We start from the raw sequence: 18,546 nt of genomic DNA on the forward strand, positions 1-18,546 counted from the left end.
AATGAGAAAATGGAATATGAAACTTATTTGTTCTTATGGTCACAGAAGGTTCTCTTAAGGAAGAATTGGAAGTGAAGTCATCTGCAAGGATTGAAAAATAACACCATAGTGGACATAATGAGTTAAAAACTGCAGTCTTGGAAAAGAAGAAAGCATACCGCAAGTTTCTAGCAAATAAGTTGGCAGACGCCTAAAAGAATACAGAGAAAAGTCTAAAAGCTAAGCTATGTGTAAAATCAGCTAAACAAAAGTTATGGGAACACTTTGGTAAGAATACAGGAGATAAATATCAGGAAGGTTGCAAAATGTTCTGGAGGCTATTGAAAAGCATAAAAATGAAGGAAATATTACTGTAAAAGGAATAAAAATGATAAGAGTGACATGAAAATTAAAGGTAAAGATATTCTAGATGACTGAAGTAAAAAAATATTCAAGAGGAATCCAAATAAGAGTATAGATCAATACTTGAGGTAGAAAAAGTTATCAGGAGTTTGAAATGTGGAAAGGTAGCTGGTAAGTGTTTGACTAGAAATGCTCAAATATGGAGGTGTAAATTTTTGCAATGCTCACACTGCATAATTTAGAGGCCTGGTCAGAAGGTTGAAAATAACTCTCATAGTTCCATGTATGTTAAAGGAAATAAAGGCTAAATGTGAGAATTGCAGAGGAATTTCCTCTGTTACTGAGTGTTCCTGGTAAGGTTTATTCAAACATACATGAGAAGAAGCTAAGAAAATTGTGATAGAGACTTGGAGAAGAACAAGCCAGGTTCAAGCCAGATAGAGGTTGCTAAGATCAGATTTTTCACTTTGACAAATAATTGAGAGATCATGGAAATGTAACAAATATCTGTATTAAGTTTGGTAGATCTAGAAAAGGCATATGACTAAGTCCCAAGAGATAAGCTTATGTGGGGTAAATGGAACATTATACACATAGAACTGAAGGAAAAACAGTAAGATGTGTGATGTAAAATCAGGTGTAAGACAAGGGCGCACTATATCTGCACTCTTATTATTCATTATCTACATAGATTGCATTATGGAAGAAAGTGACATTAACCCTTTCTGCCCTAGTGATTCCAATTGGAATCACTAACTGTCTTGGCTTTTGTAGCCTATATTACGTGGCGAATGATTCCAATTGGTATCGTATGTTGTAGTTCTATTTCTTTAATATAATAACAGGTATGTATTATATGTATAAATCTTACCAATATCGGTTTTTATGACTTAGTAGAATAATATGCATATATTGGATTATAGAGTATAAGCTCAGAAGTTGAATATTTGCTATCAGAATATAATGATTCCATATGGAATCAGTCAGTCAGAATTCCTATCCTGAAATGTATTTTTCACCAAAATACTTGATATTCTTGCTTTTTTAGACCTAAAGACAAAATAAATAGAAAGAAAAAATTTTTTCACTTGGGAAAAAAAAAGTCAGGTCAGAAAGGGTTAAATCTGATATTAGTCAGATATCCAAATTAACTCATTGTTTTAGGCAGATGATGTACTCCTAAATTAATCCAGCTCAATTCTCCAGGATTCTCTAATTAAATTGAATAATAGCTACAAATTGGGCATGAAAAATCAGCAATTAAAAGATCAGCACTATGAAAATAGGGAGAAACATAGAAACCTTGAGAACTTATAGAATAAGTAAAATATTTCGCAATTTTTAGTGACGATGTTGGGATGCCAGTTGCATAAATATATATGGAATAATAATAATTATTATTATTATTACCCCAGAAAGAAGTTTGCCAAAATTTAAACTAGCAGTGTACAAGACGGTTTTTAAACCAGTTTTGAGTTATAGATTTGAACATGGGTTAGAAAAAAGCACTTGATCAAAAATTAGAGCTATAGATAAGAGCAGGGTTTGACAGATCTGCTCATTCATTTCCCTCTGGCAAGCAGCTGCAAACTGGTGTAGTAGATTATATTCTTTATTTATTTTTTTAAAAAACTTTCTAAATTTGTGTGTGTGGTGGTTTGTTTAATTTGTCAAACCTTGAATATGAGAATCTTCATAAAAATTAGGTTTTGAAAGTTTATTTTTCACTTTGTTAGAATGTAATAAATTTAGTTTAATCCTTTATCCAAGTGTGAGCAAACAAAGTTTGTGCCTGAAAGTATCTTCAAGACTGGGGTAAGGTGGTACAACACCAGGACGACTCCTTGCAAAGGTGGAGCAAGCTACCAACACTCCTATCTCAGTATCTCACAAATGCAAAACACATCTCCTTGCAGATATGTCTAATGTTATGCATTAAGGGAAGGGCCACTACCCAGACTAGTTTCGACCTTTATTGAGGTCTCTTCAGTGGGAGCCAAGGCCCATAGGTAGAGATGACCTCCTAATGCTTCTGGCTGGTATCTCCACTTGGGCCTGGCTCCCACTGAAGAGACCTCAATAAAGGTCGAAACTAGTCTGGGTAGTGGCCCTTCCCTTAATGCATAACATTAGACATATCTGCAAGGAGATGTGTTTTGCATTTGTGAGATACTGAGATAGGAGTGTTGGTAGCTTGCTCTGCCTTTGCAAGGAGTCGTCCTGGTGTTGTACCATCTTACCCCAGTCCTGAAGATACTTTCAGGTGCAAACATTGTTTGCTCACACTTGGATAAAGGATTAAACTAAATTTATTATATAAAAATTAGGAGAGTGAATAGATGGTATTAATGGCAGAATCATATTAAAAATGAAGATGCTAGAAAGGAACTCAACAAATGTGCGAACAGAGCTAATCTAAGGTGGGGTGTCACTTGGACAGAATAGGAGAGAAAAGATTAGGAAAACAGGCGTTTGATGCCAAAATAGCATGAAAAATATTCAGAGGGAGATCAAGATCTAGATGGATTGATTCAATCAGAAGTGACCATGACAGTATTGGAGTGCTGACAAGTGATAGATTCATTTGGAGGAAAATTGTTGATAGGACATTAGTAATAAGGTAAACTTAATCATGTTGTGCTGTCTTAGGATCCTGTACTCCAATTTGCTGTAGATCTTAATGACGATCCTACCAATCTTTCATTTGTAGGATTGTTATAAAGAAAATTACTTCCAAACCTGGTAGTTTCTATCCATTTCTATTCAGATCTAGTGTGTAAAACAGTGTCACATCTTTTTCTAATAACAACTGACTCCTGTGAAAGATGGATCTTGTTTCATTGTATTTCATTGTTTGAAAGAAACCTCACATTGAATAAGACCAGATTTTCATACACATGATATCTGGCATAATCTTTGCTCTTCTGTAGAGATGTTTGCTAACTTCCCTATTTGATCCAAGAATGATAGATCACAGGAATTAGGCACTTAGTGGGCATCATAAGATGATGGATTCATCTTATTCTTCACGTTATATATGAAGAAAGCTAGTATTGCATATCTAGGCAATACTAGGCAACCCACCGATTAATAGAACATAAGTGTTTTTTTGAGTATCTTTGACATAAGAACTGTCATGATGTCTGTAACTTTGTTTCAAATATGATAGTCTTGCAAAAAAAGAACAGAAATATCAACATTCAAAATTCTGTTCCGAACATTTTCAACTTTTATGTAAAAAAAAATTATAAAAACTTAATCGCTAATTTTGGGATAATGGAAAAGTATGCTTGTTGTGATGTTAAATTGGTACTAGATTCAAGCATCTTTAATTAAAGACACACACACACACACACACATGCTTTTTATTTTTATCCTGAACATGAAAGGCAGAAGAGCCTATAGTAAAATATGCCATATCATGTGAGGAAGGGTCAGGAATAGAGTAATCTGTTTATAGCGCCGTGAGGGATACCAGCATTGACAGGAAAGTCTGAAGAATAGCGTAATCTGTTGATATTCTTTTTGAAGTATTGAAGTTGTCTTTTGAAAAAGTGCTTCATGAGGGAGACTTCCAAAGAATTGAGATGTAAGGAATGAAAGATGACTGGGAGTAGTGGGTTCAGTTAGTATGCAGTTTGACTGTAGAACGATGTTGAGCAGCTGTAGCAAATGGATTCTAGTTCTGCTGATCAGTGTCATGGAAATAAAATATCTGTAGAAAAGAGAGGCAATGCAGAAACTTATCTTCTATGGGAAAGTGACTGAAGAGAGTTTATAAGTGAAATGTGAATAGGCACTTAGTGGGCATCATAAGATGATGGAGTCATCTTATTCTTCAGGTTATATAGGACTGCTCTTTTCTGAACAGCATTGAGAATTTTTAGGACACTTTAGGTGCACTACTCCATACATGAGAGCTCTATTCCACTGCTGGTTGAATTTGGGATTTATATGTCAGTAAGTAACTGTTTGGCAGAGAAGTATCAACCTGGCTAAAAAAAAGATGCCAAGTTGTTTGAAAGCTAATGATGCCATAGAAGTGATATGATTGTGCAGGAAAGGTTTGGAATAAGAATCAGTTCAAGAAGAGCAATTTGGTCTTGACTATTAAGTTGAACATTATCAAAACTAAGTGGAGAACATCTGAGGTCTTTGCAGTTTTGCTGGAAAACAAGCAAAACTTCATTTTGGAAGCATTGAATCTTTCACATCTGGCATCCAATCAAGGATACTGCAGAGATTAGTGTTCAGGGCACTTATTACAAATGATCTTGAAGCTTGAGATGTTTGAGCATTGCAGTGCTTGTCATATGAGTAGGATGAGTGGAATGTGATACATCAGCCTAAATATGAATAGTGTTTGCAGTCAGTGAGAGCTTGACGTTTATATAAATCAGGAAGAGGATTGATCATGTTGAGCAATGGCACGGTTTCTTCAAATGTGATCCCAAATGGGTACAAATGTGAGTGACATAGGCCAGATCTCCCGTGGATCTCGAGCAGCAAAATCTATACTGGTAGTCACTAATTAGCAGTTCTCAAGATGTTGAAGTTGACTGCTGATAACCTTCTCCATTATTTAGACAAAACTGATGCAAGAGCAATAGGTTGGTAGCTTGATGGTAAACATTTATCTCGTGTTTTAGAAACTGGTTGTATATGGGCTTCCATGCTTGAAAGATGATGCCAGCTGAGTACAGTTTAGCGAATAGGTGATAGAGAATAGGTGTTAGTTCAGGAGAATGCAGTTTTATGTTATGAGGAAGACAATTTTCATTTCTTTTGTTCTCTCTTTACTATAATTGGATCTGTTTTTATTCACAAACAATTTGAAATTAAGGTTTCAAGAATTATAATTTCATCCAAAAGTAATTCATAAAAAAAGTTGTTTTTTTATCATATATTCACACACTCACGTGTGCGTGTGTGTGTGTGGAATATCCATCAGATAGATGGCTTCTGAAGAAGTTGTTCTGACATGGTTTAAAATTTACCACTAAGGAATAATGAGATAATCTACTGAAGGAGAGATTAGTTTGGATCTGGACCATTAAGGAAGAAATATTTGCTTGATCTCCTTCAGATTTTCTGAAGAAAATTCTAATAGGTCATCTGATTGCTAGGTAATGACAGCCATGATTTCATTGCTTTGCTTAAAGGATAAAAATTTTAATCTTTGACAAATTATGTTGTATTCTCTGTATTGAAAATTAATTGACAATGGGATCATGTGTGATGTTGGCAAAAGTTTTGCAACTTTTGTAGGTTGGAGATCTGATGCGATTTACAATAAGTCAAAGTGAGTTTCCCACTTTCTTGATCTTGTGTACAAAACCCATGGAATACTTTCGTGTCTGGTGGTAAGTTTATCTGAAAGATTTAGGTTTTGATTTGTAATGTCATGGGATCTCTGGATATTAATTTGTGTATGTTAATCCCTTTATTCAGAGACCTTCCTGTGATATACACTATCATTTTTCATAGCAAAAACACGATCCTCTTCTTTCTTTGTGCTCTTAACCAGCTCCTAAATTTGTTGTCTGATAGGTTGGAGCAACTGCCAAAATCGTTATCCATTCATGGATTATCCATAACTCTGAATGAACTTATTTCCCTCTTGATTATCCTATTTTCACTCATGAATAATCTCATTTCATGTTTTCTCAAACACATCCTATAAATTAGAATTTCCAGTAATGAAAGATTTTGATTTCGACAAATCCACCTTACCTCACCAGTTTTTAACTTAAGCATGTTATTTATATTATTTTAATTTCAGTAATTTATTTATTTATTTTTTTTTAAATTTTTGTTGCAGCAAATATGAAAAGGTAACATTCATGGTGGTTATGTTAAACTGGTGCTTACTGAATATTAAGAAATAAGATTTGTAGTTAAAGTAATTAGTAAGATTTGTAATTATTCTCCCAGTTTGGAAGAATTCAAGTTGTTTTCAGCAAATTTACTGTAATTGTCATGTAAACTTTTGGACTTGCCAATTTAAATAACTAACTTATGTGAGAATTATCTGTGGAATTAGAAATTTCAGGTGTTTTGGACATTAAGCAGTTTGTCCTGAGAAAGAATAGAGAAAATCTTTTAATTGTAGAGTATGAACATGGCATAAGCATGTACAGATGGAACTTTTCATTAAAATATTGTAAGCATTTTTGAAGCAAAAATACAAACTTTATAGATTAATGAGCTTTTTAAAAAAATTTTTTTTTATTGATATTGCCATGCTGCTTCCAAGCAGCACAGTAATAATAAATGTTAGTTGAATTACAACTTATTTTTTTTATTATATATGTATTAATAGGTTCTTCTGGAGAATCAAGCTCTGAGTCATCAGATTCTGATTTTGATGATTCTAAATTCCAGTCTGCTATGTTCATGCAGGTATAAAAGTTATTCTTACAATAAGAACTAGATTATTTTTCATAACTACATAATTTTAAAAGATTTTAGTTATGATCTTAAATTAGTCTTAATGTTTACTTTTATCTCTACATAATGTTTTGGTCTGCCAGGATGAAGAATCTCATTAATGACCTGTTAGTTTTTTTATATTTAAATCATTAATAAAGTTTCTCAGTTTTTGCTGAGGTTTTAAAATACGTGGGTAGTCTGAAAAGTTCTCGGCCTAACAATGAAAAAACCAAATTTATAATTTCAAACTTATTTTTATTTTTCAACATAATCTCCCTTGACTAATACATTTATTCCAGGAAGATGTTTAATTTTGGGAAGAGATAGAAGTCAGAGGGAGCCAAATCTGGGGAATACAGTGGATGTTCCAACAATTCATAGTGCAGATCCCTTAATTTTCCCATTGCCAAAACAAAGATGTTTTGGCAATGGGAAATTTAAGGTAGGTGCATTGTCCTGATAAAAGATGATTTTTTCCTTCTGCAAACCGGGTCTTTTCTCATGAATTTTTTCATTGAGTCTGGTTAAAAGATTGGAATAATATTCCCCAGTTATTGTTTTACCCTTTTCAAGATAATTAATAAACAAAATGTCTTTAGCATCCCCAAACATCAGTGCCAGGACCTTGTCTTCTTTGGTGCTGAACAGCCGGCTTCTGTCCACTGTTTTGACTGCTGTTTAGATTCTGCTTTGTATTGGTGAATCCAAATCTCATCCATAGTAATAAATCGATGCACAAAATCAGTTTTATTCTTATTAAAATGCTCCAAGCACTGTTCAGAGATTTTCATGCAGGTGCGTTTTTGATCTGCTGTGAGCAAGCGTGTGCACCCATCTTGCGCAAAGCTCTTTCATTTGCAATTCTTCATGCAAAATATATTCTACACATTTTTTTTGAAATGCCTATAGTCTCAGAAATTTCATGCACTTTGACTCGCTGGTGATCCAATACCATATCGTGCACTGATCAATGATTTCTGGTGTTGTTACACTTTTTGGATATTCTTTATTTGGATCATCTTGAAGGCTGATACAGTCGTGTTTATACTTAGCAGTCCATTTCTTAATTGTGGAAAACGAAGGTGAAGAATGCCCATATACTTTTATGAACTTCGAATGGATTTCTTTTGGCGTTAAACCTTCTTTTACAAAGTATTTTTAACCATACAATACTCAATTTTATCCATTTCAAGGGATACAGACAACACTTTGGCTTCCGACAGCTGTATAAAACAAGCTACTTGATAGAATGACTTGCAATTTGACATGGATGCTTATGATGGATATATACCAACTTAGGAAAAAAAATCTTGCCGATAGTGTTGCCGTTTATGGTCGAGACCGAGACTTTTCAGACCACCCACATACTCATACAGCACTCTTCACTTTAATGCAGCATAGTTTTATTTAATCTGGTTAATTGTGACTAATAATTAACAGTTGTGGATTACAAGTATTCATAATGGGCTTATCCTCCTCAACAGCTATTTAATGGAGAATTAAGGTCTATTGCTGCCATCAGTTGGTTTCTCCATCTGTCTCTGTCATAGGATGCATCGATGCAAATTGTTTATCTAGCTGTCTCATTACACACCACAACCATTCAAACTTGGGGTCTTCCTTGAGTCTTTTCTGGTCAGTTTTATTTGTATTTGTTTGATTAATTGGTCATGCTCTCCAGACATGACAAAACCACTCCATTCTCTTACTTAAAGAAAGTGTTCATTTATAGAAAATGATAGAACACTGAATCTTTGAAACAGGTTTCATAGTTTCTCATTATGTCTTTGTTCGTATAGTCCAGTGTTTTGATTGTAAGATAATAAAAAAATATTTTCTCAGTGGCACGTTTTCTTTCAAATGTGTTTTCTGTTAATTTCCCTCTGTTGTTGTTGACACTGTTTTAGAACTGTAGGTTAATATCCAAATTTTATTTCAAAACTTGGTGAATGTTCCTGTAGGAAATAAAGCTTGCAGAGGATATGGCGATTACATAGCTATACTATATTTATATACCTCTGTGGTATTCTGAAAAAGGCTCATTGCAACCCATTGTACATTTGAGTGTATGCTGAAATGTACTATGGCCTATGTCATATACTGTGGATCTCATGTTGTAATAATGTTATTACATTGGTATATCTATGTAGACTGAAGACTTACTGTGGGAAGTTCATACTTAATGGAGCAGTCAACTGCCTCTGGCAACCCATTCCTTTCAGTCACTCTATGCAAAAAATGTAATCCATTTTCCTCTATTATCTGTCATATGCCCTCGTTTTCTGTCAGCTAAACTTTGTAGTAAATTACCATGAAACTTTTTGTCTAACCTGACAGGGAAATTTTTGTCTCTTTCCTCTGCATCCTCTCCACCACTTATGCATCACTAAGAAACCTAGGTGACTAAATCTGTGCATAGTTGCATCATCAACGCACAGAACTGGATCTTCATTTTCCCCTAACCCAATGTACTTACATACATACAAGCAACACATCCTTTTGTTAGGCAGGTTTCATAAGTATAAAATACTTATTTTCTACTTCTTTCTGATTACTTAATAAGTCTATCTGCAAACAAACACAAACTGTTACAAGAGTTAAAACTTTGAATGATCTAGTTGTGTTTGTTGTACATAAGACATAGTTGTTTGGAAAATATAAGAAATAATGAGCTGTGATAATTTGAAAAGGAAAAAAATCACAACATGGTAGCCTCACTGGTAGAATTGGAGTAGTTAAGAACTAATGGTCAGATTTGATTTTGTGCTTTAAATTTGCTTTTACAATCATTCGTCAGGAACAAGCACACATCTTACAGGTATAATACTATTGGTTCTAGATTTTGATAGGTTTTCTATTTTTTTGTATTATTATTATTATTAAGGCAAATGTGCTAATAGAAAAAATCTGTTAGTTTTTTTTTTTAAATTAATTTTTTACGTTATTCCAATATGTGAGTTTGCAAAACGTATAACACATCAGTGTTGTTTGTGGTCAAGTAGTTAAGAAGAAAAAGGATGCATTCTTGTAGCTAAAGTCTGTGATTTGGGAGAAAAACCGTGAGAATGACAGCTATAAAATATTGAGGTAGATGGAATAAGAGGTAAGCTAGTTCTGTGCATTTTGAAACTGGACTATGAGTTACCTTTAGTCATGTCTTTTTATTTAGAGGAAAGTGGAGGAATGATGGAGGTCAGTTCAGCAAAGCCCCCCCCCCCACACACACACACAACAGGAAAATCTGTACAGAAAAGGCATTATGTGGAAACAGTATATCTGTGAGAAAGTGAATGAAGTGAGTCTGACAGAGGCATCAGATTTTTTTTGGGATATTTTGGCACTGAATGCAATAAGAACAGTATTCTAAAGTTTGTAGATTTGGGATTTGTAGAGGTTAGCAGGGGATAACTGCACTGAACAGAAAAATGAAACATTTTTGCTTGGAAAGTATAGAAATGTAAGTCAGCCTGCAAAGAGAAATTTAACCTTGTCTTGTGAAAACCTAGGTATTATTAAAAGTAAGAGGAAGTGAAGAGAGATCTTTCTTGAGAAATAAGACAGGCTTATATTTTGGTAATTTAGAAATTGATGAGATTATAGGTGTTATTTCTGGGAAAATTCTCATGTTACTCCTCTAAAACAAACTATTATTTTAATGCTAATATAGCTTACTTTCGTTTAGGAGTGCTCCTTTTTCTTACAATGTCATTGGCTCTTTACGCAAAATTCTAGGACATTACTGAAGTGTTATAAAACTAATATATGAAGAATAAAAAATAGGAGAAATTTTGGACATACCTTTTTGGATGTTGTTTTCTGTCTCCTTATTCCGGCAATGTGCCTTCATATGCTGTTAAGCACATGAAGTTTCGTTATCTTACAAGACATATGAAACAATGCTTAGAATATCGAAACGATAGGCATAAAATGTGATGAAAACTCAATAAACGTCCACCGACCCTACATAATCTCCAAGAGTTGGAAACTCCACAACATAAAAATTAGGTCACGACTCTGACCAATAGAAAACAACACAAGTACACCAAAGACAGAAACACCTAACTGACATGACATAGCATTCACTTTCTCCTATGAGTTCCGAAAATGACGGGTATCGAAATGGCTCACCCCCATCACTCCCACCCCTGACTTTTTCCCTTAAATCCCTCCTCTTCCCCAAAAAAATTATTTCTATCTTCAGATCCTTCTCTCGCCCCCTCCCAAAACTTTCTACCAACCCGTAATACAATATTTATACATGTATTAGAAAACCCAAGTTTTTTCAAATAATTTTCCCACATTACTTTACCGCCACTTCCCCCCTAAAAAAACCTCTTCCTTTAACAGCATACGAAGGCACATCGCTGGAATAAGGAGAAGAAAACAACATCCAAAAAAAAGGTATGTCCAAAATTTCTCCTCTTTTTTATTCTTTATATATTAGTTTTAAAACACTTAATGCCCTAGAATTTTGAGTAAAGAGCCAATGACATTATAAAAAAAAGGGGCACTCCTAAACGAAAGTGGACTATATTAGCCATTAAAATAATTGGTGAGCTTATCTTCATTCTGCTTTAGGATGGAAATGGCTTTAGTTATGGAAAATCTTGAAGCTTGAAAATGTTCATGGTTTAATGAAAATGTTGCAGTTTTCACTGCAAGGTTTGTCAATTAAAGAACAGGAATGGAATGTACTGTCATTAGCAAAACAGTGGATAGGATTTGAGGTGGAAGATCATCATTTATGTATAGAATGAAGGGTGGGTGTGTGTGTGTGTGTGTGTGTGTGTGTGTGTGTGTGTGTGTGTGTGTGTGTGTGTGTGTGTGTGTAAAGTGTAGTTCTGATGTACTCCAGCCTTTGTTTCAGAAAATATGAATAGAGGAAGCTGTCTTTCATGATACATAACAAGTGATTAGAGAGGAACTGCAGTAGGTAGAAAGTAGACTATAGGATTGATATGACCACAGGAGTTCCTCTAAACTTTTCTATGGAATGTGTCCAAAAGTGGAATGCTGTCTAGGCGACCTGCCGAGGATAGAGAATAGAAGAAACATGCTGGCTAATTGTTGATTTTTCAGAGGTTGACTGTCAGTGACTTTCTTTATTTTATATAAGATTACACAGCATATTCACAGTACCATATTAATTTATTTATATATATTAACCTGTTTTGCAAGCTCTGTGGGTTTCTTCAGGATTAGAAAAATACACTTAAAAGATATTAAATATACAGAGCATTAACTATATCCTTCAAAAGATAAACTGTTGCTGATGTCTTCCTGTGAGATACAGCACTTAGTCTTTTTTTGGCTTCAGGTGGTCCTTAGGCTTATTGTTCAGAAAATTCCGTGTAAATATTGGCAAGTAGCAGCTGGATTGATAAACCTTTTGTTGAGTCTTCTTTCTCTTTATATATTCTGATGTCACATATATAAAGTGCTTTCCAAACAGTGTTAGAAGTGTGATGGCATCTGGTGGGAAGAAACTTATTCTCTAGGCACATTTGTAAATATGCTAACCTTATTCAGATTTGTAAGATATCTGTATGTTCTCAGATTATGTCTTTAGTGTTTTTTTCACCAAAACCTCAAATTTTCACCCTTTCCAATCTGATTGAATGTAGCACCACTTTGAGTTTATGAATTCTGCAGATCTTTGGAATGATCTCACATTCTTAAAGGATATCCAAATAAAAAATGGCTACTATATATAAAATAGTTTTGAACATTTTCACATCTATCACTGATGATAATCATAATTACATAGTTACTGTCACTTTTACCTTAGAAAAAAAATGTGACTGGCAGAATAATTAGTGCTATGAGTGGTCCCACGTCTCAAAACATCTCAGTATAAAAGTTACTGTTGTTTCATTTAAACACCATCTATGGTTACTGAACAGTAAGTGAAACACTCGTTGATTTACTGTTAGACTTTCCAAGGGGAATCAGTTTCTGAAGTAAGAGTGGTGTGAATCAGTTTGGATAATTCAACAGTGAGGCTTCTTTATATACTCATCGTCACATGAAAATTTCTAGTGGGGAAAAAGTAGAATTTTTTTGATTCATTATAGAGGACACTTATATATATACACATACTTTTTTTTTGCAAATTTAATTTATGAATAGTTGTAAACTTATAGTACATTAATACTATGAGTGGGCTAAGTGTTAGATAATCCAGAAACATTTTTCTATAGGAAAGACATGGAATTTTTTCCATATGCCTCCGTACCTTTGGTACATATTAGCATTCAACACTGGACCATGAAATTCAACTGTTACCTAAAGACATTCACAAACATTCATGCTTATGGTGGGATTAAAAGATAAGAATTTGTAGTGTGTTAGAGAGAGTAAGGGAGACTGTGGTCACACTGTCCTCTTGGTCAACCAGAGCAGCAGAGATGAGAGTGAACAGGTGACATGAAGGTGATATGAAGAAAATGTAGGTTCATATGGTAAAGATATCTGCAAAGATGGGAAAATAAGAACTCAGGCCACTAAATTTTTATATTGAATCATACAAAAACTTACTGACTAATAGGTCAGCATGTGCTCTTAGAGATTATAGATAAAAATGTAGAAAATCTAAACCTTAGTTTCAAATGCAATCTGTAACATCATAATCAGAAGTGAAACATGCTAGACACATTATGTAACTTAGCAAACAAATATTTCTTACTGAAATTAACAGTATGTCAGTGTGGAATAGACAAACATTTCAAAGAGACCAAATACATGGCACATACAACAGTTGGTTAACATATAATGGCAAGTGCCACATGTTAGAATGATCCTATCAAATAAATAATAAATAATTTTTGATATTTATACAAGATGAGAATCTCCCAAACATTCAGGATAGGGAGGCACTCCCATTTAAATTGGGATGACATAACAGATGGGAGACCACTTTTGAGGTTTAAGGTATTCAATGCACTACTGATGTTTATTCATTCTTTTTTTTTTTACCCCCACAGCACAGCACAGCTTGTCTGTCCAGAGTTTGTTAGGTTATATTCACAAGTCTAGTAAACTCTATGACACAAGTGAAAAATCAAACAGAAGTGAAAGTTTAAGTTGCCAGTAGATTAGAAATTTTGTTGATTGGAAAATATGTGGATATCAGATGAAACCTCCTTGAGATTCTGCTTACAGGTTCAAAATGTATGGGATCGGAGCTATGCATTCTATCGACGTATCCTTAGGTGTTGAGTTGTAAGTCTGTTGTTATATTATAGCCATTTGATTTCATTAAATCTTTGATAATGAAAAGCTCCTGTTGTAAAGCTGAAAAGAGGAGAAAAATGTTGTGCTCTGTTAATTAAGGGTTTGACAACTCTGGGCAGTTGTCAAATGAGCAGAATTTTGTGTATATCTGGTTTCTGATGTACACTAGTTACAAGGTACAACAGGCTGTGCAGGTAAGTAATGTCAAAAAAAAAAAAAAGAGGGGTGGGGAGTAAACTCTCAGAACTCCTTTTCCATAGCGAATGTAGATTGTTGATTTGATGTAATGTGATAGTTCATTTTTACAATGTGATTAAATGACAAACCCATCAGTTGGACCCAGAAAGAGGATTGAAGATGAATGTTGGAAAACAAAGTATTTTTTACATCGGGGATGCACAACAGATGGCCTATTCAATGATTTAATGCAGTCAACTGCATAAATTGAATAAATATAAGAAAAAAAGTGTATAATATTAATCGATTAAAAAAATCAGTAAATTCATATATTGTTATTTTGATGTAAATAAGTATTTTTATTAAGGAGAGTTTTACACTATTACAGAGGTATTTCCTTACTGAGTGTTCCTGGCAAGATCTATGCAAGTATACTTAAGAAATGGTTGAGAAGAATTGTGGAAGAAAAGCTTGGTGAAGAACAAGCTGGATTCAGGTCGAATAGAGGCTGTCGGGATCAGATCTTCACTTTATGACAAATAGTTGAGAAGGCATGGGAATATAACAATGATCTGTTTTTAAGTTTTGTCAATCTGGAAAAGGCATATGACAAGGTGCCAAGAGAGAAGCTATTCATTACGTTACAGTTATATGGTGTCAATGGGATGTACATTATCCCCTCAGTTATTCATTATCTATATGGATCACATTATGAAGGAAAGTGGTGTTAAACATGATATCAGAATTGAAGATGTTAATGTCAGCTTTTTGTTCTATGTGGACAATGTTATGCTTCTAAATAAATCCACTACAAGTTTGCAAGATTCTCTGACTAAATTGAATCTGTTGTAATAGATATGGTATGAAGGTCAGCATTAAAAAGACAAAGACGATGAAAATAGGCAGAATCGTTGAAAATGTCAACTGCGGAGAATCTGTGGAACAAGTAAAACATTTCAGCTACTTAGGCATGATTTTTACTGAAGATGGTAAATTATATATGGAAATAGACAACAGAATCAACAAAGCTGGTATGGTAGGATATCAATTGAATAAATTCATATGGAATAAGAGAGAAATTCATTGGAACAGTAAATTAGCTATATACAAGACAGTGTTCAAACCAGTTTTAACTTATGGATCTGAGAGCTGGGTCACAAGTAAAACACTTGACCAAAGACTAGAGACCGCAGATATGACAGTCTTGAGAAAGATTAGAGGCATGAACAGATGGCATGATTGGCAATATCATATTGAAAACAAGGATATTAGGAAAGAACTTGACATTGTCAGCATCCTGGAATGTTAGCAGAGCTAATCTCATGTGGTATGGTCACTTAAACAGAATGAGTGAGGATTGATTAGCAAAACAGGTGTTCTCTGAGAAGTTGGCAGGAAAACGATCCAGAGGAAGACCAAGATATAGGTGGATTGATATGGTACAAAGTGCCTTAGATGATAGAAATATAAGATCTGATAACGTTGGAGTCTTGACAAGTAATAGACTGATTTCGAGGAAAATTGTAGATTGGAAGATAGTAATGATGTAAATTTTTCATGTAGTACTATTGTTGTATCCTACTTTCTACTCCGATGTGTATTCTAGTTGTTGATTGACTCCTCATTCGAATATAGAGAATATTTTTAACTGCGCCGCTCTATGTTCAAATTTGCATGAGCAACATTGAGGAATCAACCAATCTATATTATTACTAACTTAATTTTAGGCCAAAGTTCTTTTTATTATATGGGGTTCCCACTAAGATTCCAAATATTTTAATGAGCAGTGCAATGAAGAAATCAGGCAAATACAAGATTCAATTCAAATAATATTATTTAATGCAGTGTCACATAAATTTACATCAAAGCGAAGATTTCTAGTTGGGAAAATACAGTTTAAAAAATAATTAAGTTTTCATTGAGATACTAGCAAATTACTCAGCTGAGTATAATAATTACGATTAGAACTTATGCTCACAGATTCTATTCTTCTTATTGTCAAGGATTCTTATCACAACTTCACTCTGATTGAAGTTATTATTCATTATAGTTTAAATATCAACTTAGTTTAACCATTCAGAACAGTTATAAAATATAAACCATCAGACATTCATTTGAAGATTTCAAAGTTCTATCAAACTAGCAGAATAGTTTGCAGAGATTTCAGTATCCAGTATTACATTAAGTTTATGCAACAGGCTTCTCTATATCACACTTTCAGTCTTGAACCATTAATCCAAATGGAACAATATTTGGGATGTCAAGATGGAAATGTCTCACTATATCACACATTCGATCTTGAATAGTTAAATATAGCAATAAGGATTAAATTATGTTCGCTACTTCACACTAGGCATAGAAAAGATAATCTTACTGGCATAAGCAGTATAGCTTCTTCACATCAAGAATCCTATGAACACACTTAAATTCTTGTTGACTTTCACTTTGAGACTACACAAACTTAAAAGAATATTCTGTTTCCGTAACTGATTAATAGACTCGGGAGAATATATTCTTTTTCACTGGCTCAGCTTAACTTCCAATTTCTTTCTTTTCTTATTCTTATTATCCCTTGACCTGCATTATTCCAGTGCAAGGCGATAGGAAATTACAATAGGATTAGAACTCCGAAAAAGGTAAGTCAAAGCCAAGCGATTCCCATCCCTTTTTATTACGTTTACGCCATGTTAATCGGCCATCTTCCTTGCCTGCTTCTCTACTTCCGTGTGTGTTACTTTTTCATATACTGCTTATCAAATCCTACTCTCCTTTCCTGCAAAAATCTGGTTCTAACTGGTTTTGTTTATATTCAAATTGCTTCGTGCATCCTGTACAGTAATGCGGACTAAGGCACACGCTAGCTAAAAGTAACATAATTTCTCATAGCAGCCAATCATGTGTTAGTCTTAAGGAATTTCTTGGGTATATTAAAATTGCACATATTAGTTTTTAACATTATATTAAAGGAATTGAATTCACAAAATAATTGATATTTTAATACACAGCTTTTCATAACTGTAATTTATCCCCCCCCCCCCAAAATATAAATAAATAAATATTGATTAATATAACTTGAAAGAAATTACATAAATAGCATATTATGAACATGAGACTATTAGTTTAAAAAGAAAAACAAATTTTGCCCAGGGAATGGTAGATGATGTTGGACTCTGAATGATGCTTAAGGGTCAAAGCTGTGTAACTGAGAGGAGACCTCCACATAGCCTTTAAAGGAATGCGGAGAACCGACCAGGGCTTCTGACCTAATGTCCAATCCTCACCTTCTCGTGATGCACCCAGTTGGGTATCTACTTTGATACTGAACGAACGAGGATGGGCTGGCAATTTGGGATTTAGCCGACCAAATTGTATTCTTATTGGTTAAACCAAAATAAAGAATGACGGTACAACATGACAAAATTTCATGCTGGCTGGGGTGTCACCCGGTTAAACAAGGCCCCCGTTGTTTTCGCCAGGGAACCAGGGCGAACAGCGAAAAGTCAGCTACTGGAACAAATCTGAAAACAAACCCCAACTCAAGATCACCAGAGTTAAAGATCGGTACTATCAACGTAAGAAGCCTGAATGGCAAAGAAATGGAGCTAGCTGAGGAATTAGATAAGTACCAGATCGACATAATAGGGGTGACTGAAACAAAAACGACCAAAACTGGTGAGATCTTTCTGAGCAATAAATACAAAATGTTATATTCAGGCAATGACAATCAAGGAAAAGAAGGAGTAGCCATAGTATTCAACATAAAATACGAGGCTAATCTTCTTGAATGGCAGTCAGTCTCAAGTAGAGTAATGTGGGGAAATATGAGAATGGGGAACTGGACAATGAGACTTATTTGTGCCTATGGTCCCACAGAAGGTTCTACTAAGGTAGAAGTAGAGGAATTTTTTGAGGCTTTAGAAAAAGCAACTGAAACAATGAAAAAGGAAAAGTTGGTCCTTGTTGGGGATCTAAATAGTAGAGTAGGAAATGATTGTGAGACATACAAAAATATTTTGGGAAAATTTGGAGAAAAGAGCTAAGCTAATAATAATGGCAAATATCTGTTGGATTTCTGCTCAGGACATGGACTGGTTATTACTAACACCATGTTCCAACATAAAAATGTGCACAAATTCACATGGAGAGAAGAGGCTAGGAATAAGAAAAGTCTCATTGACTATGTTATTGTTGATAGTGATGTTTTCTCCCTGGTGCAGGATACCAGAGTGTACAGAGGATTTGAAATTGGAAGTGATCACTATTTAGTCTTGAGCAGGATAAAATTGAATTTCATATTGAAAAGAATAACATGTAAGAAAGTTTTAAAGCGAATAAAAGTTGAGCAGCTCTCAGATGTGAACT

General features: G+C 34.3%; 1 protein-coding gene across 1 annotated transcript in view; it reads left to right on the forward strand.

Annotated features, from left to right (window-relative positions):
* The window catches only part of LOC150092552 (general transcription factor IIF subunit 1-like), a 185,258-nt gene that overhangs the window by 134,939 nt on the left and 31,773 nt on the right, over positions 1 to 18,546 (forward strand). Inside the window, exon 9 of the mRNA XM_090414316.1 lies at positions 6,665 to 6,744. Coding sequence (XP_090270442.1) covers positions 6,665 to 6,744 — 80 coding nt within the window. The remainder of the gene's footprint in view (positions 1 to 6,664; positions 6,745 to 18,546) is intronic.

Source organism: Typopeltis vanoorti, chromosome 25 (genome assembly GCF_054136105.1).
Source record: "Typopeltis vanoorti isolate ZY-2024b chromosome 25, IOZ_Tvanoo_1.0, whole genome shotgun sequence".
In the NCBI taxonomy this organism is placed as follows: domain Eukaryota; kingdom Metazoa; phylum Arthropoda; class Arachnida; order Uropygi; family Thelyphonidae; genus Typopeltis; species Typopeltis vanoorti.